Source organism: Rosa rugosa, chromosome 7, assembly GCF_958449725.1.
Source record: "Rosa rugosa chromosome 7, drRosRugo1.1, whole genome shotgun sequence".
NCBI lineage: Eukaryota > Viridiplantae > Streptophyta > Magnoliopsida > Rosales > Rosaceae > Rosa > Rosa rugosa.
The window spans coordinates 8,107,567-8,131,416 of NC_084826.1; the positions used below are offsets into that span (position 1 = coordinate 8,107,567).

Consider the following 23,850-nt stretch of genomic DNA (forward strand, 5'->3'; position numbering starts at 1 on the left):
TTTAATGTTTAATCAAACAATTGCTGATTGTTCGTTTGATTTTTTGGAACATTGGATTATACCTGCGAGTTTGGGAAAAAAAAGAAGAGCAGCTGCAGCTTTGTTTTTAGATGAAAAGCAAGCAGCTTTGTTTTATGTCAAGTCACTATTAGTGTTGTACTCGTGTAAAAAATAATAAAGAATGCTCTTTTAGTAGACTACTAGACTAGCAGTATGCCTTCTATAATTGTCATGAACTACATGATAGCAGTATAAATCATGAATATTCAAGATTCAATTATATTACTCTTTATATATTCTATAATTGTCATGAACTACATGATGGGAAACTGCCACTTGTAGACCTTGTAGTGTGAAGAGAGTAACATGCTTGGTTTGTCTTATCTTCTAATAGGTCGGGCTTCCCTTTGTATTTTTTGCTATGCTTGTCCTTCATCTTGTCAAGACTATTTGCCACACGTTTTGTTGAGTTGTGAGCATGGTCTGAAATAAAATAACTTGTATACCAAAGGACCTCTCCTTGTTATCTAACTTAAAAAAATGCAACTAATATAAACATGATACTTTATCAAAATAGAGATATACAGTGAATTCAATGGTTGCTTAATACTTTGCAGTAAGTGAATTGTGTGATTACTAGCATTAATTTGTTGCGCTGGAGCAAAGATGTGGTTATGATATTGATCTTGAAATTTGTTACCATGTTAGGTAGATTTGCCTAAAGTTCAAAGGGTTGAAGAAGGTCAGCTGGTGTTGGTTGGACTAAATTAAGCTTGCCATCCTTAAGGTATATCACTTATTTTCTTCTTTGGACATGAATGTATAAAAGGCCTCATGACTGTGGTTTGCTGCTTGTGGTTGTCAGTTATGTAATGTATATATATGCTTTATAATATGGCTTAATTATCCTTAGTCTATAAATATGGTAATGGCCGGTTTGGAAATTAAAAGAGAATATGTAGCAGTCTTCTAATATGCGACGTTTTATGTTTTGGTGGAATATGGAAACATTTGAATTGAATTGGCTTCTTCTGTTTTTTGGTTTTCTTCTTCTTTTAAAGTAGCTGCATTATGTTGATACATATATAAGATAATGCTTTTCGAACTTGGCAGATGTGAAGTTTTTTTTTTCTTTTTAATATGGATAAGTACTCGTGTATATATTGTGTTGATACATTAGAGAATGCTTTTTTAAGTTGTCTGAACTTAAGTTTGTTTTCTTTTTAAGATGGATAAGTCTTGGATGCATGCTGATAGGAGATCACATACATATAAGCTAGGTGTTCAGGAATTCCTTAAGTTTGCTGTAGAGAATGCAAGCGATATAGATCATATCTGCTGTCCCTGCGCTAAATGTGGGGGTACAGATGGGTTCTTATCAGCTAGGATGATAAAAGATCATCTATATTGGAATGGTATAGATGAGAGTTACAAAGATTGGGTATGGCACGGAGAACCTTCTAGGGCAACGATGAATGTCATTGAAGGGATATCTGAATGTAATTGCAACAATTACAGAAGTCAATGGTGAAAACAATAGCCAGCTTATCCATGGTGTTCCATTGGACAAGGGAAACAGGCGTGTGTCAATTGTCACTTCTCTAGTGGATGAAGCTAAGCTTCCATTTCCGATTAAAGATGAAATAGTGACTGTTCGAGATGCTATCGGGACTTATGTGGCCTGGCCTGAAAACCTTATAATTTTTCAATGCGAGTCTAAGGTAACAAATACTACTTATAACTTCATTTAAATGTACCTTAAAGTTAATTCTTGCTTTGATGACTTGTCCCTACTGATTTGTACCATTTTCTGTTACACAAGCAGACGACAGCAAAGAGTAAAGGATTGAAGAAGAGAAAAAGGGCAGATGAAGATGATGATGAAGAGGAAGATATAGACACTGCATCACTGCCACCAACTACTCCTGCATCTCTTATTGCGGTATGCAATTGGGCCAAAGAAAGAATGAGAAATGCGCAAACAATTATCTGCGAGTTCGATGAAAAGATTTTCGGACATCCATCCAAAACTTTTATCTGCAAACATGATATTAATAATTTTGTTACCATGAAGGAAGTATCGGGCAGCTGCATAGGCATCTATATTCGGTAACCTACTCACATTAGTTGGAATTTACATATACGTGTCCTAAAACTTATGGTTTAATGTTGCATTCTTTCATTTGTAGCTACCTATATTGTGTGTTGGAAAAAACAAAAATGGTAGATATGGTTGGATTTCTGGACAATACAGATGTTGGTGCCATTGGGTGTGGCAGTCCAATTGAGCGTTCCCGTGCTATCGCCGATAGGCTAAAACGAGCAAAGCGTGGTCAGATTATTTTGGTGCCATATAACTCTGGGTATGTAATCTTCATACATTGGATACATGCATTCTGAAATTGATACGGTCCTGAATATATTGTGATTTGATGTCCATTGTCTTGAAATGTGAATTTTTTTTTTTTTCTGCTTTGAAGATGTCATTGGATGCTGACTGTACTCAGTCCTGAAGAAGACATTGTCTACTTCATGGATCCATTAAAGAGGAGACTCTGCACAGGAGAGTGGAAGAATATTGTTGATAAGTAAGTGGATGTTTTTAGTAGTAATGGACTTAATTTAAACTGATGTTTCAGCTGCATATTAACACAAATTTTCTGCTAATTTTAAAGTGGCATCAAAATACATAATGCTCAACTCAAGAGGCAAGGCAGAAAGGCAACTACTTGGAAAAACTGTGCGGTACGATTATGAAACCTTTTATGAAACAGTTTTTATAATTTTTGTTCCGAGAAGTTGGTTATTCCCGAATGAGTTTTGCCCATTGTTGGTATTTAATATACTTTTTTTAGGGTATTCCGGAGCAAAAGACGGACAAAGACTGTGGATATTATGTAATGAGATATATGAAGGAAATAGTGGAAGATAAGAGCTTAGATTTTTTCACCAAGGTAACTACAACTAGTTGAGGTTGCTTGGAATATAGTTACTGAAATTTTGGTTTCTGTTGTGTTTCATGTGTTTGGGTGAATATGACTTTTGGTTGGTGTTGGTTGCTTGGATTATGTCAAGGTTGTCCAGAATGCTTGAAATTTTGGTTGCTGTTGTTTTACATGTCTTCTGTTGAACAATGACATGTATATGTAATTTTTTGGTTAATGTCGATTGCTTGGAATGTCAGGAAAGTCCAAAATCCCTTAAATTTTGGTTGCTGTTGTTTTGAATGTGTTTTGGTGAATATGTCATATATATATATAATAACTGCATTTGCTGTTGGTTGCTTCGATTATGGTTATTGAAATTTTGATGTCAATTACTAAGTGGCAAGGTTGTCCAGAATACATAATGCTCAATGACAACTATATATAGATTCTTTTTGTAATTTTGTCCATTACTAACTACGTACAAACCAATTTATTTCAGTGGGAGAGAAGAGGCAAAGCAGCATATACCCAGGAAGATATTGATGTGGTCAGAAATGAGTGGGCAAAGTTTATTGTGAAGACATATATGTAAGCATTGTGCTTGGTACTTATGGAGCTATATCTTCTTTTTTAGTTGAGTTGAAACTTTGTTCTATGGATTTGGTTGGACATGAGTTGATGCTTGTACTTTGAATTGATCGATAATGTAAGATTTGCGAGAATGATGTATGAGAATGATGAAGTAAATGACAACTTTGAATTTCATATTTGCCTATTTCCAGATCAATTATGCAAACTCAATTCCAACAACATATATATGAATGTAACTGTTGTAGTGCAAACTATCACACAACACAAAAGAAAGGACCAAATAAAGCTTATTGTCTGAGGAGAATTCAGACAACACCTTTATATACCAACTTGTCATCTCAAAGATATTCAGACAACATTGGCATCTACCAACTTGTCATCTTAAGCTAGTGTAGACAACAATGGCATCCAGCAATTTGTCATCTTAAAGGAGCATTGACAACAAGAAGGAAAAAATATTGTGGTCTGAGGTTCATTCAAGACAACAAATTCATCAACATTAATGTTATCTTAAATTACATTTAGACAACATCAGTATCATCAAACTTGTTATATAACTGTTAATTCAGACAACAAGAAAAAAACAATCTGTGGTCTGAAATTCATCCGGTACAACACATGCTTAATTAATATTGTCATATTAATTGAATTTCAGACAACATTGGAATCTAGATAATTGTTATCTTAGGGATATTCAGACAACATACGGTAATTGAAGATGTAGTCTAAGGTTCAACCGAGACAACACCATATCGAGCAAATTGATATTTGTAATGCATTTCACACAACATTTGGTAATCAAAAATGCTTGTGTGATGTTTACTTCACACATCAGGTCTCATACAATATTGCCGTTGAAGATATTTAGCAGACAACAAAGGCTTCGAAAGATTGTTGTGCTTGGTGAATTTCACTCAACACCCCGACAATAAGCTGTTGTCTGAGTTCATACCCGACAACAGACTACTGTCATGAATCGAAATTTGGTAAATTTAGACAACACATATTTAGGTACACATGTTGTGTGAATGACCAGAGAGACAATTAAAAAAGAATGTTGTCTGATAGGGGAGATCAGACGTCATGCCAGTTTACAACATCTCCATTTTCATTCAAACAACAGGCTTTTGACTGTTGTCTGATTCACTTGGTGTAGTAGTGCAGGTGAACCACTGCCTCTAACTACAAGCTCTCCAAGCATGGTCCTGGGTTTCTTTGGAGAGACAAAAGGAGAGCTAGGTCTTCCATGCTTCAAAGGAGAATGTTCTGAACTGAGGACCAAAGCAAGCTGCTTATTAGCATCCTCAGATGCCTGCAGATTTGCATGACGAAGAACCAGTGGCTTGCGCAGCTTGGACGACGAACTAGAGCCAAACAAATTACGTGCCACAGGAGGCAGGATAGGCGTCTGAATACCATGAAACCTAAAAGCACAGCCAGTAAAGCTGCAATGTGCGAAACCTGCAAAAGAACTAGGCAGCTCCACTTTGTTTTCATTCAACTTGGGATCAGGGCTTGGTTGAGCACTTTTACCTACATACTGGCATGTCCCATTCTCATGAAAGATGAGGTCGCACTCTTTACAACGCCCAAGCAGATTTTCAAAGAAGAAGGAGATTTCCTCAATAACGCCCGATGCTAGCTTTAGGGTTCTTGTCAGGAAGAAAGGTTTGGCTATATAATGCACCACATGAACCCTAACGTCCCCTGTTGCTTTGAACAGTTAATTGTCCCATTCCATAAACTGTCCTGCAATTGAAGCCACCTTAACAATTGTGACAGGACCCGCCTCGAATTTCACCATGAAATCCAAGGTGGCCCAGTGGGGCCCACCTTAGGAATAACTCTACCAAAAATTCAGCAGAGTCACCCCTAAAATGGACTACCCAAAACCTGTAGAAACACATTCACACTTCTAATAAGCCATCTTTATTCTTCTGGAGCTGCCCTGCTCCCCAAACCACAACAACTCCACAATTAACAACTGAAAACCGAACCTTACAACATAATCCAATACACTAGTGAAACTCCCAAACGTTACAACATTTGTCCCACAGGTTATCAGAGCAATCTAAAAGAGGAAGAGAATTTATAATACAAGTAGGTTCAGCGATTAACCTACAATATGAAAACAACAACAGCAGATGCTATGCCCTGAATCCTACTATGCCGAACCAACTACTCTGCAGACTGGGCATTTGAAACCGAAGGGCCCAAGGGAAAGTAGATAAAAACGTTAGCGTGAGTGGACAAAAATAAATAATTGTAAAGAATAGGGAGTTTATACTTTCCCACATTTATTCCTTTATAAAAATCCAATGCATGTAATATTTATAAAACACATTTCTTTAAGCTCGAAAACTCTTGAGAACATATCAACCCCGCTGGTTAAACAAAATCGGACTAGCCCCGCTAATCAAGTAACAACAGAGTATGGGGAAGAAATCATCACCATACGAGTAAGGGAGCCTCCCAGGCTCGAGTCGGAGTGTCCCACACTCTTGAGCATTCCATGCTCTGCTCAACTCACCCACAAACACAGAGTAAGCGGGGAGGAGTACTAATAGGCTAGCTAGCAATAAAATTATACGACCCATGTATGGTGGGTTAAAATCATACGAAAACTGAAAAAATCTCACGAGAAAAATAATATATATCACTGACGTGGCCCCGCACGCCAAAATATTCTCGAATTCATAAACCAATATGCGAGATTAAAGTAAATCCATGAATCCCAACGAAAATCCCATTTTCGAAGATCCTTTGGGAAACTCAAAATCGACAAATGAAAACAATATTTAATTCTGGAAATCACCTCGGAAAATAATTCGTCGAAAATCATTCTAAATCATGAGTTAAAATCGAGCATAACAATTTCTAATCCGAAAGTCCAATCAAACAAATAATTCAATATTTAAAAACTCGGATAATATGCTCAATAATTTAAAATGATAATTTAAATAAATTCTTAATTCAGAAAATAATTGCATGCATTATTTAAAATCAAACGTCCACTCACAGTATACGGCTAACGTAGTACCCAAGTATAAGGATCCTCGTGGAGAGATAGGTCGGTACCTCGTCCTGTACACAATTATATTCCGTAAACAACAATTCGACAAATAATTATGATTCTAAAAGGAAACCCGAAAACCCCACGTAAACCAACATCTCCATTTCTTTCCGGATTCAAGCAAAACTTCACCACTAATATCAATCTGTCGATTAAAGTATTCCATATTGGAAACAAGGGAAATCCGAAGGTCGGATTCCCACAAATCGACATCCGAAACTCCAAACTTCGGAAATTCACAATCAATGTCAAACTTCTCCAAAATTCACCAAAATCACATAACCAACCTCTACAACAAATATAGGATTTAATTAGCTAAAAAAATCGAAATTAAAAAGCTGCCCTACATGGCGCCACCGCCACCAACTCCAATGGCCACCAAATTTTGGCAGCAGCTTCGTCTCAACCATACAAACAACTTTGTCAACTACAACGAATCCAGAAAACGACTAGAAGTACCCCAACAATTAAGGAGAAGTTTGAACCCGAATGGTGAATAGTAACCTGTAGCTTCCAGCCGTTAGTTCTTCCTCCACGTTTCAATTCTTGGCAAAAGCTTTGGGGAAGATGCTCTTCGTCTCAATGCGCTCCTAATGGACCTAGTCTGACCGTTTTTGGTGGCCGAAGTTGGGAGATCGACGCGTTGACTCAAAACGGGGTCGTGGAGTTCTCGACTATCTCCCACCGTTTTCCGGCCAAGGCACGGTGTTCCACCGCCACAGACGAGTCGAGGATGAGGAGAGGAACCGATCGATGGTAGAAGCTCGTCCCCAGGTGGCCGGACGATGGAGTTGCAGGGGAGCCGAAGAGAGAGAGATCGGTCGGGGAAGAGAGAGAGAGTTACCTGGCCTCAGTAAAAAAAAATTGAATTTATACTACTTACCATCTACAGTAACTTTTGTATTTCGCTTATAACTTTCGCATACGAACTCCGATTTTTACATACCACATATGCACGCGCTCGGTTTAACGTCCTCTACAACTTTCATGAAAGAAATTTTCTCAAATTTTGACCCGAACAAAAATTCAACTTTTAGAGCCACTAAAAGTATTGAAACAAAGTAAAAAGTGAAAGTAGTTGTCGTTTATCGTCCAGATGACTAGTAAACGGGTAAATTAAGATACGAGACATTACAGATTGTGTTTTTAACCTCCAAGGCCGGTGGTATATTACGCAGCTTCACCCAAAAGAACAATTCATCCATTTGAATTGCAGCGGGGGATTTCAAGCCATCATATTCATGGATGATGACTGGTGCCCGCTAAAAATACCAAGGACCGCCTCGCAGTACCTTGTTCCTGTCCTTGCGTAGGTCAAAAGATACCAGAGTTCTGCGCTCTTTCTTGAACCTTGAAAGCAGCGTTGAGAACCCAAATCCTCTTGAAATGGCGCTGTAGATCTGGTACGTGTTATGCATAGTGAGGGGTCTGCCTAAGAGGTATGCCTGAGAGCCTCGCCTGGTATCCGCTCCCAGCATCTTGGAGATATCCACCACATCATCGCCTAGGAGGGCCAGTGACAATGTGAAACTCGCTGCAACATCTTCGATCATTGCCATGGTAAGAGTGCTCAAGAAGCAAAACTCAGATTGCTAGGGTTTTGGCGTCAAAGCGGCGCCTAGGGTATTTTTTTTATTAAAAAGTCTAATGATAGGACAGCCTTACTCAAGTTTTTTCGGTCACTTGGGAGAAAATGAACTTGAATTAATGCGTTTGGGTTATGTTAAAGATGACATAATTGAATTTTATGTTTAAAAAATTTAGTTGTCATGATTTGAACACTCACAAGACTACTTTCGATGGATCAGACATTAGTTTGGTGGAGTAGTCTCGTGAGTGTTCAAATCACAATTGCTATATTTCTTAAACATAAAATACGATTGTTTCACCTTCAACATAACTCATAACCATTCATTCATATCCATAAAATGATGAAGAACGGCCATCAACCCAAAAAACCTCATGTTTTTTATTTTGTTTTATACATATATTCTAAATATCAGTTTTATCCTTACATTTAATTGAAAAATTAACAGAAGTACCAAATTGTCAAACGGAGCCTCATTTCAAGTAATTAGGTATCAAATTGTCCTCTTTTAAAGATTAAGTATCAAATTGTCCTCTTTTAAAGATTAAGTACCAAAGTGTCTAATTGGCCATATCTCAAATACCATAACATCGACCTAAATCATTCTCCCGTCATTCTCGCGTTATAAATCATTCTCCTAATTTATTCATGTGTTTTCCATGGCGGAGCAGATTCTTTTTCAATCTTGGAATCATGCGAGCGGTGGCCCTTTAACGCACTCGAACGGTGTGGGAACCCGAAACTTGTCTTGTAGTAATCATGAGACGATAGCACTACAGTATTCTGCCCGAATGAAGTTTGGCCGAGTCGCCCATAAATAATGGTATCCAGTCGCTGCTCTTACTCCAAATTCCAAAACAATCAAAACAGATAATCTTGAAGCCTCTGTACGTGACTGATACGATGTCGTATGCTGTGCCGGTACCTGCGACTGGGCCGAGCGCTCAGCCTCTGGCCAACCCCATTACGGTGGTCAGCCCGCAGTTCCAAGCAACCTACCCTGTGGATCTGGTCATCACGGAGAAGATGATGACGATCAAGGAAGGTGATTTTACAGTGTCGGACGTTAATGGAAATGTCATGTTCCAGGTCAAAGGCTCCCTTTTCAGCCTTCATGATCGTCGGACTTTGGTCGACAGCGCCGGCACTCCTATCCTCTCCTTCCGACAAAAGGTAAACTCTTTTACCGTGGTGAATCCCGTTAGTTAGGGTTTCATCTTGATAATTGTTACCGTGTTACTGTTTATATAGCTTGCGTTGTAAGATTATGCTGGTGATCGAGTGGCTACAGTATATCGATCAGATATCTCAAATTTCATCTACCAGAACAGTTAAGATACAGTTCCATGTCTAGGTCAACGTAATTTTACCCATGTCGCAACAGAAATGCTATAGAGGTTTGAGATTTTAACTTCCTTTACTCACTGTACCTGGGGAGTAATTGATTTGTGGACTTGTGAGAACTTCTTTGGTTCGAGGATTCATAGATACTCTCCTCTTGGAATTTGGAAGATGATCAATTCATTATTATGCATATGCCACATAGATTAATATCTTGGGGAATCGATGCCACATAGTTGATGACCTGAATCAAATAGGTTTTTTTTTTTGGACCTCTATACGTGCAATTCCCTCGGACGTACAGTAGAGGAAATTTTCAGATTTGTTGTTGTACATAATTGATACAGTCGTGTATTTTCTGATCTTCGTGTAGATCCTTGGAATAATTTTTTGGTTCTGCAAATCAAAGATAATGATCACCTTAATTAGCCGAGTTGCACCAAGTTTAATCAATTTTAATTTGATGTCTTTTTATGTTGTTTGGGTTGCGTTTTTCTTCATCTCAGATAATGACAGCACATAAGAGATGGCACGTATTCAGAGGAGAGAGCTCAGACGAAAAAGATCTACTCTTCACTGCCAGGAAGTCATCCTTTTTCCAGCTCAAGACTGAATTAGATGTGTTCTTGGCTGGTAACACTAAAGAAGAAGCTTACGATTTCAAGGTCAAAGGAAGCTGGGGGGAAAGATCATGCACCATATATAATGGAGACAACACTATCATTGCACAAGTAAGAACTCGCATTGAATCGTTTATTTCATATCATGACTGATATAAGCAATCATAATGTACATTATAGGATGATGACTTATTAGAAAATGACTTTCAAGTAAGGCTGATTGATGCTTTTATATATTGCCAAATGCAGATGCACAAGAAACATGATCTTAAAAGTAGTTTGTTTGGGAGAGATGCGTTCTCAGTGACTGTGTATCCTCATGTTGATTATGCCTTTATAACTGCCATTGTGATTGTTCTTCATGAGATTAACATGGACAGAAGTGGGGAAGACTGAAGCTGATGATGATGCTGCTTTGTTATGTACTTATATATCTATATAAATAAGAATAAACAATTTCCCTTATTGTCACTAAATCAGTTAATTGTCTTGGTATATAATTACCGAGAGACTTTATTGTGTGATCTCTGGCTTCGGGCCATCTAGTACAAATGAATAAATGATTTGGATCTCTTAGTTTAATTGTGATGTAAGTTGACTTGATCTACTTTCCCCTATTCATAGGATCTGTATTTTTAAAGAAAAATAAATATATATTCCAACAGAACATAATATAAAGGCATACGAAGATCGTATCAGAAAGATGGAAATGAAAGGACACATCACACACGACATCCCAAAGCGTGCATCAAATGAAACTCATCTAGTTCGTCTCAAACTCTTATGCTGTTGTAGCCTCTCTTGTGTGTATGTGTGAGTGTAAATGCAACTCTGTGTGTGACAATGTCCTTTTCTGTGCCTATGCCTTCGGCTGGACCAAGCCCTACACCCCTTTCGAACCCTATAACTGTGGTTAGCTCACAGTTCCTGGCATCCTAGCTACCCCGTGGATCTGTACATTTCTGAGAAGCTGATCACCATTAAGGAAGGTGCCTTCGCTGTCACCAATGTTGATGGCGAAGTCATGTTCACTGTAAAAGGTTCTTTTTTCAGCCTTCATGATACTCGACAATTGCTTGACAGCGCTGGTACTCCTATATATCCTCACCTTCCGTCAGAAGGTAAATTATATAAAGCACTCTATCTGTACATCTGATATTTCATTACTATGTCCTTTTGTACAATTTTTCAAAGCAGCATCAAATTAGGAAGATAGAGTTTAAGATCCATACTTCCACCAGGTTGGCATACCCTTGATCTCATTCTCATATGTGTCAATTCCATCTCATAATCCCAGTATTGACTTCCATTACGATTATATGTCTCCAAATGTGTTTCAATTCAGATTATTTCGATACATAGGAGATGGAAAGTATATAGAGGAGATAGCTCGAGCAGAAAAGAACTACTTTTCAGTGCCAAGAAGTCAGGGCTAGTCCAATTTAAGACTGAACTAGATGTGTTCTTGGCTACTAACACAAAGGAAGACCAGCATGATTTCAAGGTCAAGGGAAGCTTTAGGGATAAAGCATGTGTTAATGATATAGGAGTGAAGTGTAATTCCAATCCTAATATTGAAGTGGAACACAACAACAATCCTATCAGAAGCCAACAAGCAACACCTGTCATCAAGTGTGCTCACAACATTATCAAGACACAGTCTGGGCTACAAAGCAGAATTCTGAGTAGAAAGCATAACACACCAAGCCAAGACAAAAAGGAGCCTCTACACCAAGACAAATGTCCTCTGTGCTGTTGTAAATCACACCACAAACTCAATCATGATATGTACTAACAGATCAAGCACCACACATTTGTATAGCATCTCAATTCATACTAGGGCTTTAGAATTCGACTATAAAAACCATTGTAAAGTCTCATATTCTGATACAATGAATGAATATACAGAGTTATACATTAAAACTTCTATCTTTATATATTTCACTATGGAAGTTATAGATTTCTTTCAGCATGCACCATATACTCTAAAGACAACACTATCATTAATTGGACATGTAAGATCATAGTTAAATATTACCATTATTCATCAATTATTTCTCTTTAAGTTTTTCCCATTTTGGGTAAGTGAATATGGAATTGACGATGATGAATGATGCAGATGCATAAGGATGTCAGTATTAAAAAGAGTATATTAGGAAAAGATGTGTTTTCAGTGACTGTGTACCCTCAAGTTGATTTCGCCTTCATAGTTGCTGTTGATTCTTCATGAGATTAACCAGGACCGATCAGGAAAAGACTGATGATCATATATTAATGTGATATGTAATTGCTACTCGGAACAACTTTTCTACAACGATATGATTACTCTAATTGATTTTATGTTGATTTGAGCTTGAAGTAAATTAACTCTTCATGCATTTTGAGAGGATAAATCATGTGACGTAGTCATAACTCATAAACATGTAAGTTCATGACTTTTAGAAATATATGTGTGTGTGTGTGTGTTTCATATGATATACCTTTGATGCTGTGTATCAGTTCAGTAGAATGTTCCCACATGTTTACACAAGTAACCTCGTTTTAGTGAAACTATATAGATACACCAGATGCACAAAATAATTTTCCGCTTTCTTCCTATCACTTCTGGTACACTATGATTGCATTTGCCTATGGACAGCAATGTCAGATTTGAAAATACGACACCTCTCCATTAACTTGGCTAAAGCGAAAAGCATTTAAAAGAATCTATGCCAATCCAACAAAAAATGACAAACTGATGACAGAGTAGAAAGGCAGTATTATTTCTCGTACTAACGATTGTAATTATCTGCCCGTGGACCAATTTCTCAAATGAAAACACAACCCTCTCGCTTCCATTATATCTGCAAAAGCAAAAAGTTTTTTGATAGATTCCAACCATTCCAACTTCAACTACTATACTGACCACAAAATAATTCAAGTGCTCTTCATTCATTATTTAAAGAAGAAACGAAGAACACAAGGGTATAGTGGATTTACATGATGACCTGCAGACACAGTTAATTATTTATAATGGAAACTGGAAACTGACGCTTCTGAAAGCAATCTTCTCATGAATAAACAAATTAACCACACGATCAACAAAGGTACAAAGCCAACCTGCTTATACATTAAAGCAGATCCATGCTAACTAGTCATCCAATTATACCACTCAACGCTCAACTTAATGGTGCCTATCTATCACCATTAATCGCATCAAGGATCACAATAAGCGTGGCAATGGATGCATAGTCAATACCAGGACATACTCTGACCATGAAATTGTCCTTGCCAAACAGCACACTTTGAACTGTGTCCTTCTTATGCATCTGCAATGATAATTGCCACAACACTATTCAAATACCAATTTTCAGACACACAAACACACACATTATTAGTACATTACATCGAATCAATTAGCTTCATAAGTACGTATCGCATGTACATAGATTAGAATCTTACTTCGGCAATGATGGTGGAAGAGTCCCCAGCATATATGAGGCAGGATCGTTGGAGCCAGCTTCCCTTAACCTTGAAATCAGGGGCATTCATTGTGGTGTTTCTTGTATTGAACTGAAACATTGAAGATTTGATTGCACTAAAAACCAGATCACTTGGTTCTTTGCTACTGCCCCTATAAACGTTCCATTCGTGGATGAACTGCACATAAATTATGCAATATAAATCATTAGTCATAAGGTAATTAGAAAGTAATTAATAAATTATGTGTATACAGATTTAGGCATCCAATCCAAGACTCCCTACCGACAGGAGGAGAAGCCAAAGATCCTATATGTACGTTAATTTGCAAGGCTTAAATTTTCTGATATGCATGAGATTCTGTTCTCCAACAGTACTGATTATTTTCATCACTCCATGCCTACTTAAATGATTCAATAAAGCCTAGTGCACTACTTAGCTGTAACTATTTGTTTTAGAATGTAAAACGATATATCAAATACATAAACCTCTGTATAGAATAGGATACATGATGTACGTCAACATACATATGGAACTTTTACCTTGTGACGTAGAGTAATAATTGGATTTCCAGCAGCATCAAGTAAGGTTCGCTTGTCACCAAACCAGGAAAATGTTTTAGACTTTTATCCACTATGAAAATGATATTACCATAGATATCCTTGACTACAAAGTTTCCGGAGCAAAGGTATATAGCGAGAAAAGTCGTGCTAAACATTACACTTTTTTTATTTTTTATTCAATCGGAATTTTATTCAACTAAAGAAATGAGTACATCAATTGAACTCTGCTGGTTTCTATCAATTGAACTCATACTCCGAAATGTGGTAGAAAGTTATGATGGTCAAACTATAGGGCAACTATGAGGTACCTTAACGGTTGAGCTATATTGCCACATATATCCTTTACTAATTAATTAAGCTAGATTTTGATCTTTATGATTGATATCATGGAAGGCCTAGGTTTTGATTCAATTGATACCGTTGTCTTTTTTTTTCTTTTTTTTTTAATTCGTCAATATATTCATCTGAGGCCAGAATAGATCATTACATACCCTTCCGCTGTCATTGAGACAGACAAGAAGTTAGCGGTACGTACAAATAGTCCTACTCATTATACATTCAAATACGTAGAGTCAACGGATATCCTCCTTCGGTACTACTCCAGAGACGCTAAAGAGACATAGATGCACATCGGTGCTTAGTTTCCTAATACAAGGAATTTATTGTAAAAATAACTAAAAAACATAGGAAAGGCTTAGGGTTAAAAAAAACCCCAGCCCAACTTTGAAAGCCCAATAGGGCAGTCCAGAGAGAATAGGTCAATTGAAGGGCCCAGCAAGACATGTGGACCACCAATCCACCACGTCGGCAATAGCCTGTGCAGCTCCGCCCTCGAGCCCCGCCACGAACCACGCCACGAGCCAGCCTTGCCACGAAAACCGCCTCGCCACGAGTTCCACCATGCACCAGCCTCGCCCCGAGCCGCGTTGTCCAAACTCCGCCACAAGCCAGCAAACGCCTCGAGCCCCAAGCCTCTGCTGATGCAGCACCCAGCCCCGAGCCCCACCAGCCGCACCGTTGCCCAGACGCCCACTAATCACGCCGCTGCCGAATCGCTCCTTCCCTGCACAGAAACCACCACGCCGTCCAGATCTGCCTTCCAACCAGCCTGCCGAAACCCCACGTTACAGCCATCTTCTCTCTCGACCTCAACCCCGGACAGTGATGTGCCCGTCCGGCAGCCAGCATAAAGACAACGCGGCCAAAGCCGGCGTTATCCCGGGCCGCCGGCGGACAGGGAACGATCGGATGGTGTTTGTTCTCTCGCGGCGCTAGGGCTAGGATACCGTTGTCTTTTAATGACACTGTTGATGGTCATATATAATAGTGTTTTTTCTCTATTTATTAATGATTTATTTATCTTTCCATAACATCTTAATATCACTTTGCAATTAACTACAAAAATTGCCATAAAATTCCAATTATTTCTTAGCAACCAAAGAAAAATCTGACTCGAGGTTTTGTTAAGGATATGATATTCTAAAAAGTAAAAACCTACATCAAGAATGACAAAAGGCACCACAATGAATGCGTAATCCATGCCAGGATACACAGTGACCATGAAATTGTCCTTCTTAAACAACACGCTGTCAACTGTGCGCTTCTTATTCATCTGCAATATCAACAACATTAGTCTCACCATTAGTATTTGCACACCAGACAGTTCTCATGGCTAGAAATCAAAGCGCTAAATTAAATTAATCTCTTACTTCAGCAACGATAGTGGAGGAGTTCTTAGCATATACAGCGCAAGATCGTTCGAACCAATTTCCTTTGAGCTTAAAGTCAGGTGTATTCTTTGTTTTGTTCTTTGCTATGAACACTTTCAACTTGGTATCTAAATGGAACTGTGAAGCAGATGATTTAGCAGTAAAAATAAGATCACTGAGTTGTTTGCTATCGCCCCTAAAAGCTTTCCATTTGTTTGTCATCTTTGACTGCACATGAAAGATATGTCTTTTTAATCACTAACGCTTTTGCTGGTAAAAGCTAATCTTTGTTTGAAACACATAAGAGTGAGCTTCACAATTTAGGCTAAAGTAACTAAAGAAAAGCATTTCTATACAGTTCTGGAAAAGATATGTAGCTAGCTTAGAAAAACACTCAAAACCCATATGATATCCTTGAATTCAAACCTTACGTCGAAGGGTTTTCCAGCGGCGTTGTACAAAACTAGTCGGTCATGACAAAACCAATAAAATTTCTGCTTCACTCCGACAATGGTATTACCATCAGCATTTTTTACTACGAGGATGCTAACATCATCATCAGTAGCTAAGGTCTTAACTTCTCTGACAATTGAAATACTGATGGGGTAGAAAACTAGAAATTACAGTACTTAAGGCTGATGATGGGTGATGGTGATGGAGTATTTGTTGAACTGAATGAGCAATTAATCCAAGATCAATTCACAAAGGCATAAATACACTTAATATTAATCAACACAACATGAACCAAACATCATGATATTTGAGACATACCTTCTTCATTGTTAGGTGTCATTGCAACAGACGGTTTGGCAGCAACTAGTATTGATCTTCTCCTCAACTCTGAATTCAAGCTCCTTCCTTCTATGGGGCAGGACTTGAGGCTTTTTGTAACAGAGAGAGCAGGGACCTACACTTCCTATATATATTGGTTATGATCCTAAGAATCCTCCCATAAAGATGTTTCTTAGAAACCAAGTCACCAGCAACAAGGAGACCTAATGCAACACTAAATCGGATTACCAAGTAATCCTACTAATGGAGTCCTAACCTATGAGCTGATATAATTAACTCAATAGGTTTCTAGGTATTGTACTAGACATACATCTCCTATTAATGATCATGGTTCAATCCAATTTGTAAACTGAAGTCCACTTTTAGTCTAACAGTATTTGGTATTAATATCATCATTATGATAAGAGATCGTGTTAATTAAGGATCAACTATGACCTTATTTTGAATGTGGCGAGCTATAGAAATTGAGACAATCATCTTGATTGTAATATTTATATATGGAACTAATGAAGACCTATTTAGGTTTATTTTACAGATCGAACCTTGGGAGTATGTCATTGATATTTACGTAAGACTTGGAATTTGATGTGGGACTTATATATAGTATACATTCTAAACTTCAAGTAGATAGGTTAAGGTTAATTCGTCGCGTGTATTGGAAGTGCTTGATTGGGATTTCTGGTTGTATCAGAACTGAAGCACATTAGCAATGCTACAAAAACAACAGAATCAACAGAATTGTTATATATGTGCCTTTCCTAATTGTTCGATCGGAAGAAGCGCTTACGTACAGTTTAAACAAGTCTTGTTGTTCTTTGCAGTAATTGAATGATGACTAACGTTATTTAACTGGGATCGCGACAAATATGCCTTCTTATTCATAGTGTCTGTTTTACGTACTAATATATGTCATATGTTGTCATTTTGTCGAAACTCATATCTTCATGAAATCTTAAACCCCAAACCCTTCTTAGCTTCTCGTTCATAGTTGTAATAGAATTAATTCCTAGGAAGTTTATAGGGAAAGATCAAGCAGCACATATATGTTTGTTTGTTTTTTTTTTTTTTTTTTTTGTCAATGAATAAGATATGTACTAGATGGTCTAAATGATGCATCAAATTACAAGATGTACATAGACCCCCAGGAAAAAAACGCACATAGACCTCAACAATAAGAAGCACATAGGCTCAGGAATAGAAGTGTAATACATATATGAATAATCAATAGTTAGGATGTGTACTGATATCGATTAGACGAGAATCCATCTTTCTCGATTAGCAATCGTAAATTTTCTTAAAGTAGGTAAAAGAAAGAAAAGTTTGAGATAAGAAAAGAACATAAAAGTCAAAACTCCGTCAACAAAAGCAAAATATCAAAGGGTCTTACAATATTTAATAGATTACTAAGAGCCACAAATATTTAGGCTCACTTAGGTATCGATCATACAAGGGAATTTAGTAAGGCTTGTCCATCGCTCTTAATTTCTTCTCAGGTGTTTGAGCAGAACTCGATCTATAAACATTTCTGGCTTCATTACCATGAAAAACGGGTGGAATCGAAATTTGGGCAACAGATCAAGTCCTTTTCTATAAAGTTCTTCTTTTTATTGTGTTTTTAATTAAGAATAGGCATGCATGGCATGGATGCATCTGAGAAGATTGAGGAAGAAGAAGATGTAACTAAGAGAGAAAAAAAAAAAAAGTTTCAGACTTTGATATAAGGGCAAACAAGTTACAAGCCAGTTTCCATTATTTAATAAAATAAAATAAAATAAAATAATTTTAAAGTCTTTCCTTCTCTCCTTTCCCTTCACCCAGCCAAGGTACTCTCTACAAATGCAAACGATATATATGCCTGTAATATGAGTATATTTAGGGCATAAACAATGTTCTTTCGCGTGCTTTTGCTTCACTTTGCAGAAGCAGCAGATTTCATAAACCAAACTCACTCCCCAAACTCAACCCTAGATCTATCTGAGAACGACCTTAGACTAGACACCGGGGAGCACCTGCTCATGCACCAAGACGGCGTCAGTTGCATGCCGTACGTCCACCTTGATATTGTTTGCACCCACATTAATTTGCATGTCCACTCAGACATAGCCAATGTGCATATAGTTATTGAATGATTTTGAGTTACAATGAGCCGCTCAACAAGTAATTGGGCTGATAGCCAGAAATGTTGGCTAATGAGTAATTGGACAGTTCAGTTGGTCCAAGACGAGTTAGACAAAGCTAGGCTTTTGGTTATCGGCCAGCCCGTAGTCATCAATTCGAAAAGAGATTTATTGTCTAAAAGCCCATCGGCCGATTGCTCAAATCACTTCAGCCAGTTTACAACTTGGACTCAGCAACTAGGAAAGAAAGCAGCCGATTGATAGAGAAGGCCGATAAATGATAAAGATGAAATTTGATCAAGTTAGTGTTTCAGTCGAATTGAAGTTCGTTAGCCGATAAGGAGAGTTCAATCCAAGATAGTCTACTTCAAGGTTAATTACAGCCGTTGATGACGACCATCAGAGCCGATCAGGATAGAGTCCAGCGTCAAGTCAGCCGACGATAAGTATTGGAGCCAAATCAAGATAGAGTCATTGGGCCAAGAGGAGGCCAAATTCCACTCAACTTCAAAGAGTCAAGAGATCAGTTCAAGTCACAGAGCAGCCAATATAAATAGAAGCACCGATAGAAGACATCACACACACAACTCCAGAAACTAAAGCCATCAAGCTTTTCTCTTTTGTTTTACTTTTTGCTTAGGTAGAATTTCCATATGTTCCGTAGTTAGTTTGCTCTGCTAGTTACAATTTCAGTTACTTTACTTTCTTTGTAGCCTAGTATCGATTTTGAATTGTTTCTTTTGTTTCTTTCAAACAATAGTTTATAATTTTCAGCCGTTCAAGATTTCAGTTTTATTGTTATATTTTATTTGCTCCTTATTGTCTTTATACTTTATTTGTTTGACCATGTTATTTACTGTTCGTAGTTGCATAGTAGCTATCAATATTGAGAATTACATTCGTTACGAGTTCACCTTTACAGTTACATGTTATTACTTGGATCCAATTGACTTAAGCCCTGTGACCAAATAATTCATATTCACTCACACTCTCACAACCACACTCAATTCACCCGACCTTCAGCTATCAAGTCCTTGATCCAAAGGCAGCGAACTATCGACCGAGAATCAGTTCCTTCCTCGGCCAACAATTGCTTGATAAGTCAGTACTACATCTACAATTGCACACTTGGCCTTCTGGCCGTGTGTTGGCACGCCCCGCAATCAATCCATTGAGAAGGACATTTGTTCCTTGATCTCTCGGCTTTCTTGACCGAGGTGATTTTTAGAGGCTAACAGATATATAACTGCATGCATGTACTGAACTACTCATTTACATGAATTTTGTATACACGAATCAAGTTATCTGAGATCTCGGTCAGAGTAGGCATATGCCAAATGTGAATACCCCCTGAAGCGGCGGCAAAAGGATTAGATGCGCCCCCCCCCCCCGGCGCTACGGTTCCTTGCGGTTTCCATCCGATTTAAAACTTGTCGTTAAAAAAAAAAAAAGACAATCAATTAGAATCAAGAAAAAAAATTTAGCAGCATATGAATGTATTTGGGAGCTAGTAATAGATTGAGAATATGAATATGTGGGACTAACATTAGTTGACACATTATATATTGATTTATGGAATTTAATGAATCTTGATCATGAGGTTTCTTTTAATATGCTTATGCATGCATGTCATAATCATATGTGAGTTTGAAATTTTCTTTTACAGAATCTTGGCCGGGGAATAAGTCGTTGATGATATTAACCAAGGACTTGGAAATTGACGTCGGACTTCTAGGATGCATTCAAAAAATTCCATGTAAATAGGTGATTAAGGTTAAGTTATCTCCTCTTATGGGAATCTACTCTCTGCTTGCTTTCATATTTACCGATAATGACCTTTTATTGATAAATGATTTGTCTTCATCGGTATTGAAAGGCAAAGGCTGCACAAGGATAAAGAAATGGGGGAGATTATTACGTTCTAGTTGAACCAGAATTAAAACAGAAGCGATTTTTATTTATATATATATATATATATATATATATATATATATATATATACAGAACTTATCCAGAGCGATGCCTCGCTCTGAAATTTCAGAGCGAGGTTAGGGTTTAGGGTCACTTTTCGGTCGCATATCCACATCTCGACCGTTCAGTTTTTAGGTACTAATGTATAGATCATCTCTGCAAAATTTCAGCCAAATTGATGATCTATAAGGTATCTAACTCGTTCAAACCAATAGACGAACTAAATCTGTCCAACCTGGACCGTACTAGCTTTAAGGCAGTTATCAATGTCTTACCGACCATCAATTTGACTGAAATTTTGCAGAGATGATCTATACATTAGTACCTAAAAACCGAACGGTCGAGATGTGGATATGCGACCGAAAAGTGACCCTAAACTCTAACCTCGCTCTGAAATTTCAGAGCGAGGCATCGCTCTGGATAGAATCTGTATATATATATATATATATATTCTAGCTTTCAATTAAGCTATTATTTTTACATTACACCAAGTGTAATTGTTCAAAAGATTGTAAATTCATTATCAATGATACTTTTGTAAGGGTCTGAAGTGCCTCACCCATGCATATATATCAAACTGCACGTATAGCAGTACATTGAGAATAATGCCGGATACTTAAGACAGTCTCCTGATTAAAGTTTAATGCCTCGTATAGGCTATTAGCTGGTCTGCAATATTTGAGGTACTTGAGAGTAATAGAGAATCTAAGGCTGGTGAGTTGTGACCTATTAATAATTTAGAATAATTGGCATCATGAATATCACAATCAAATCTCACTTAAGATAGACATGGTGGGAAAAAAATTTCGTTTCCGCCTTGATTGATTAATAGGCTAAAATATTTGATTAATAGCATGTCTCAGGCATCTCTTGAATTACTTTGGTCCTATAAACTATTCTTTTTCTTCATAATTTACAATAATTTTGATCACGAGACATTGTTTCTGCTCAACCTTGAACCTTTGATAATCCGCCTTGATTGAGCTAAAATCCCTTTGAGAATAATATTAATCAATTAAACATTAATGTGAGAAATACCTCATGCTTAGAGGGTGACTTTTGGAGCTAGAAGGGAGTAGAAGCACAGTCCACACAAGTCTTGTGGTAATGCAATAACTGGAGGCTGATTGTACTTAACATTAATAGGGACAAATATATGCTTTCTTATTCATACTTCATAGTTCATAGCGCTGGTGTGTATCACAATTCATGTGGTAGGATCATAGGAATTAAAAGGACATCCACCTCTATTATTGTCATATAGCAACCTGATTATGACTTCTACCAGACTAGATCGCTAGTACGTACTAGCACTTGACCCTCCTAGAAGTTTCACGGACCCTTCAAAACTTTGACCAGAATGTTGCATGAGTTGAACAAAATTCGTTATATATCGAGTTTAAGCTAGGCACTATTGACACAGAGAAGTGAAATGCAAGTTTCACGTGTTCATTATTTGAAACTGACAATATGTGGAATCTGCAGGTACATATTTGGATGGGAAATCCAGATAATTTTAGGCCGCGTTTGTTAGGGGGATTGTGTTATCCCGGCTTAATTTCTTTTAGAGTCTTGCACTCCTCAAGCCAGACTTATGCTATAGAGTGCTTTTACCCACGTTTGGTGCCAGCGGGATTAAGTATAGAACTAAAACCTTCAACACCACCAACCTGCAAAACTAGCAAAGCTCCAAACAGTGACCAGATCATAACTCCGCCGTCAGGCCACCTCTGGCCAGCGCACCGGTTGGGTTCGATCCATCTTCTGGTCGCCGACGTGCCTCTAGCCTCAGTCTGTCCAATTGGTGGGTGTGGAGAGAGAATCGAACGCCGAGGTCTCCGGCGGTTTCTCTACAAATTCTGGCGGCTCCGGCGATGTTTTGAAGTGCATGAGGTATGAAAGTTGATCTACTCTTCGTGTTCTACATGCTAGTTTACATGATTTTGAAATTTGATTATGTTTTGGAAGAATTGGTTTCTGGGTATTTCAGCCACCGTTGGGTACACCGTCTGTGGTGGTGGTTTCGGGTTGACGACGGTGGTACTTGAAGGAGTCAATCAGTGACTGAGAACCTCGCACTGCTGAGGGCTCAATTATGAGGTTTTCCATCACCCAGTCTGCGTGGGAGCTGTGTTTGGTTGGGTGGCGAGTAACGGCGCCGCCATAGGGGTGTGGGAATGAAGTAATAAATGGGGCGGGGTTGAATTGCAGGTTGAGAATGATGAACGACGAACGGAAGGGAAGAGTAGATCGAGTGAGAGTGGCTTCCACAATCCCATGGTTTTTGGTGGGTTTGTGGTAGAAGGTGTTGAGGTATTTTTGGGACTGTGGAGTCTCATTAAAAAGAGTCCTCTTTGCTGCCAAATATGGGATAACTGGGATTAGACTAGATAAGGATGTCCAATCCTATCCAATCCCATGTAACAAACACCACCTTATAGTGCTATTGAAATTTTGAAGTTAGAGCTATTTAATTAATTAGTTAAATATGTCTCACAAATGAACACTGTATATAAAACATGGGCAATGATATAGGGCCTCAATGAGGCCTAAGATTTGTGGTCTCAAATCCTAGGTGTCATGCCATGTAAGCAAATACAAATTTTATTTTCAATTTCATATAATAAATCTTGCCACATCATACTATTGCAACACCAATTCTACCCTTTTATATTTCCTTCTAGATGTTAAGGGATGAATCAATTACATTAATGAATTAAATTAGGTGACGAAAAAAAAAGATTAGTTATTAATTATGTATTAATTTAAGAGATATGTCTACAAATTCTTTGACAAATATTTTTCTTCATTTAATTAAATTCTTTCCTATAATTTTTCTTTCCAAATAGCATCAATGTAGTAAAGAAATAGGCATTGACTTTTCTTTACAAATATTGATTAATTTCATCCAAAAAAATAGCATTAATAAATTGAATTTGGTATTATGTCTAAATTAAGAGGTAAGAAAAAATTCCAGCCATTAATTATCATCTACAAATCTAAATATAAGGAAAAAAACAAACAAAAAATAATAAACTCAAATATAACGTGTAAACCCTAGCTACATAAAGAGAGAGAAAAATGAACAAAAGAATATAT

General features: G+C 37.7%; 3 protein-coding genes and 1 pseudogene across 3 annotated transcripts; 3 read left to right on the forward strand and 1 right to left on the reverse strand.

The window, feature by feature from the left end:
- The first annotated feature begins 1,228 nt into the window (after positions 1–1,228).
- On the forward strand, positions 1,229–3,589 carry LOC133722761 (uncharacterized). Its single transcript, XM_062149633.1, has 8 exons — positions 1,229–1,415; positions 1,519–1,721; positions 1,826–2,109; positions 2,190–2,363; positions 2,481–2,588; positions 2,676–2,745; positions 2,856–2,954; positions 3,427–3,589. The coding sequence occupies exons 1-8, from the start codon at positions 1,229–1,231 to the stop codon at positions 3,517–3,519; spliced, it is 1,218 nt and encodes a 405-aa protein (XP_062005617.1). The 3' UTR covers positions 3,520–3,589.
- A 5,376-nt stretch (positions 3,590–8,965) lies between these two features.
- Positions 8,966–10,722, forward strand: LOC133722850 (protein LURP-one-related 15-like). Its single transcript, XM_062149713.1, has 3 exons — positions 8,966–9,352; positions 10,027–10,251; positions 10,390–10,722. The coding sequence occupies exons 1-3, from the start codon at positions 9,083–9,085 to the stop codon at positions 10,534–10,536; spliced, it is 642 nt and encodes a 213-aa protein (XP_062005697.1). The 5' UTR covers positions 8,966–9,082; the 3' UTR covers positions 10,537–10,722.
- Positions 10,723–10,863: 141 nt separating this feature from the next.
- LOC133722852 (protein LURP-one-related 15-like) lies at positions 10,864–12,401 on the forward strand (annotated as a pseudogene).
- Positions 12,402–13,313: 912 nt separating this feature from the next.
- LOC133722762 (protein LURP-one-related 10-like) lies at positions 13,314–16,651 on the reverse strand. The gene is made up of 6 exons (XM_062149634.1): positions 16,643–16,651; positions 15,872–16,099; positions 15,661–15,774; positions 14,136–14,192; positions 13,582–13,779; positions 13,314–13,448 (listed from the first exon to the last, which is right to left on the reverse strand). Exons 1-6 carry the CDS (start codon positions 16,649–16,651, stop codon positions 13,314–13,316), a joined length of 741 nt encoding a protein of 246 aa, XP_062005618.1.
- Positions 16,652–23,850: the final 7,199 nt, after the last annotated feature.

What these genes read in the sequence shown, in the direction of transcription:
- LOC133722761 (XM_062149633.1), top strand. Translation starts at nt 1,229, where the DNA reads ATGGATAAGTCTTGGATGCATGCTGATAGGAGATCACATACATATAAG. An exon ending in AGATCATCTATATTGGAATG is followed by an intron (nt 1,416 to 1,518) that starts GTATAGATGAGA and finishes CAACAATTACAG; the next exon opens with AAGTCAATGGTGAAAACAAT. An exon ending in TTGGTGCCATATAACTCTGG is followed by an intron (nt 2,364 to 2,480) that starts GTATGTAATCTT and finishes TCTGCTTTGAAG; the next exon opens with ATGTCATTGGATGCTGACTG.
- LOC133722762 (XM_062149634.1), bottom strand. An exon ending in CTCTACGTCACAAGGTAAAA is followed by an intron (nt 13,780 to 14,135) that starts GTTCCATATGTA and finishes ATTTATGTGCAG; the next exon opens with TTCATCCACGAATGGAACGT. An exon ending in CTTCCACCATCATTGCCGAA is followed by an intron (nt 13,449 to 13,581) that starts GTAAGATTCTAA and finishes TTATCATTGCAG; the next exon opens with ATGCATAAGAAGGACACAGT.
- LOC133722850 (XM_062149713.1), top strand. Translation starts at nt 9,083, where the DNA reads ATGTCGTATGCTGTGCCGGTACCTGCGACTGGGCCGAGCGCTCAGCCT. An exon ending in TCCTCTCCTTCCGACAAAAG is followed by an intron (nt 9,353 to 10,026) that starts GTAAACTCTTTT and finishes TCTTCATCTCAG; the next exon opens with ATAATGACAGCACATAAGAG. An exon ending in ACAACACTATCATTGCACAA is followed by an intron (nt 10,252 to 10,389) that starts GTAAGAACTCGC and finishes TGCCAAATGCAG; the next exon opens with ATGCACAAGAAACATGATCT.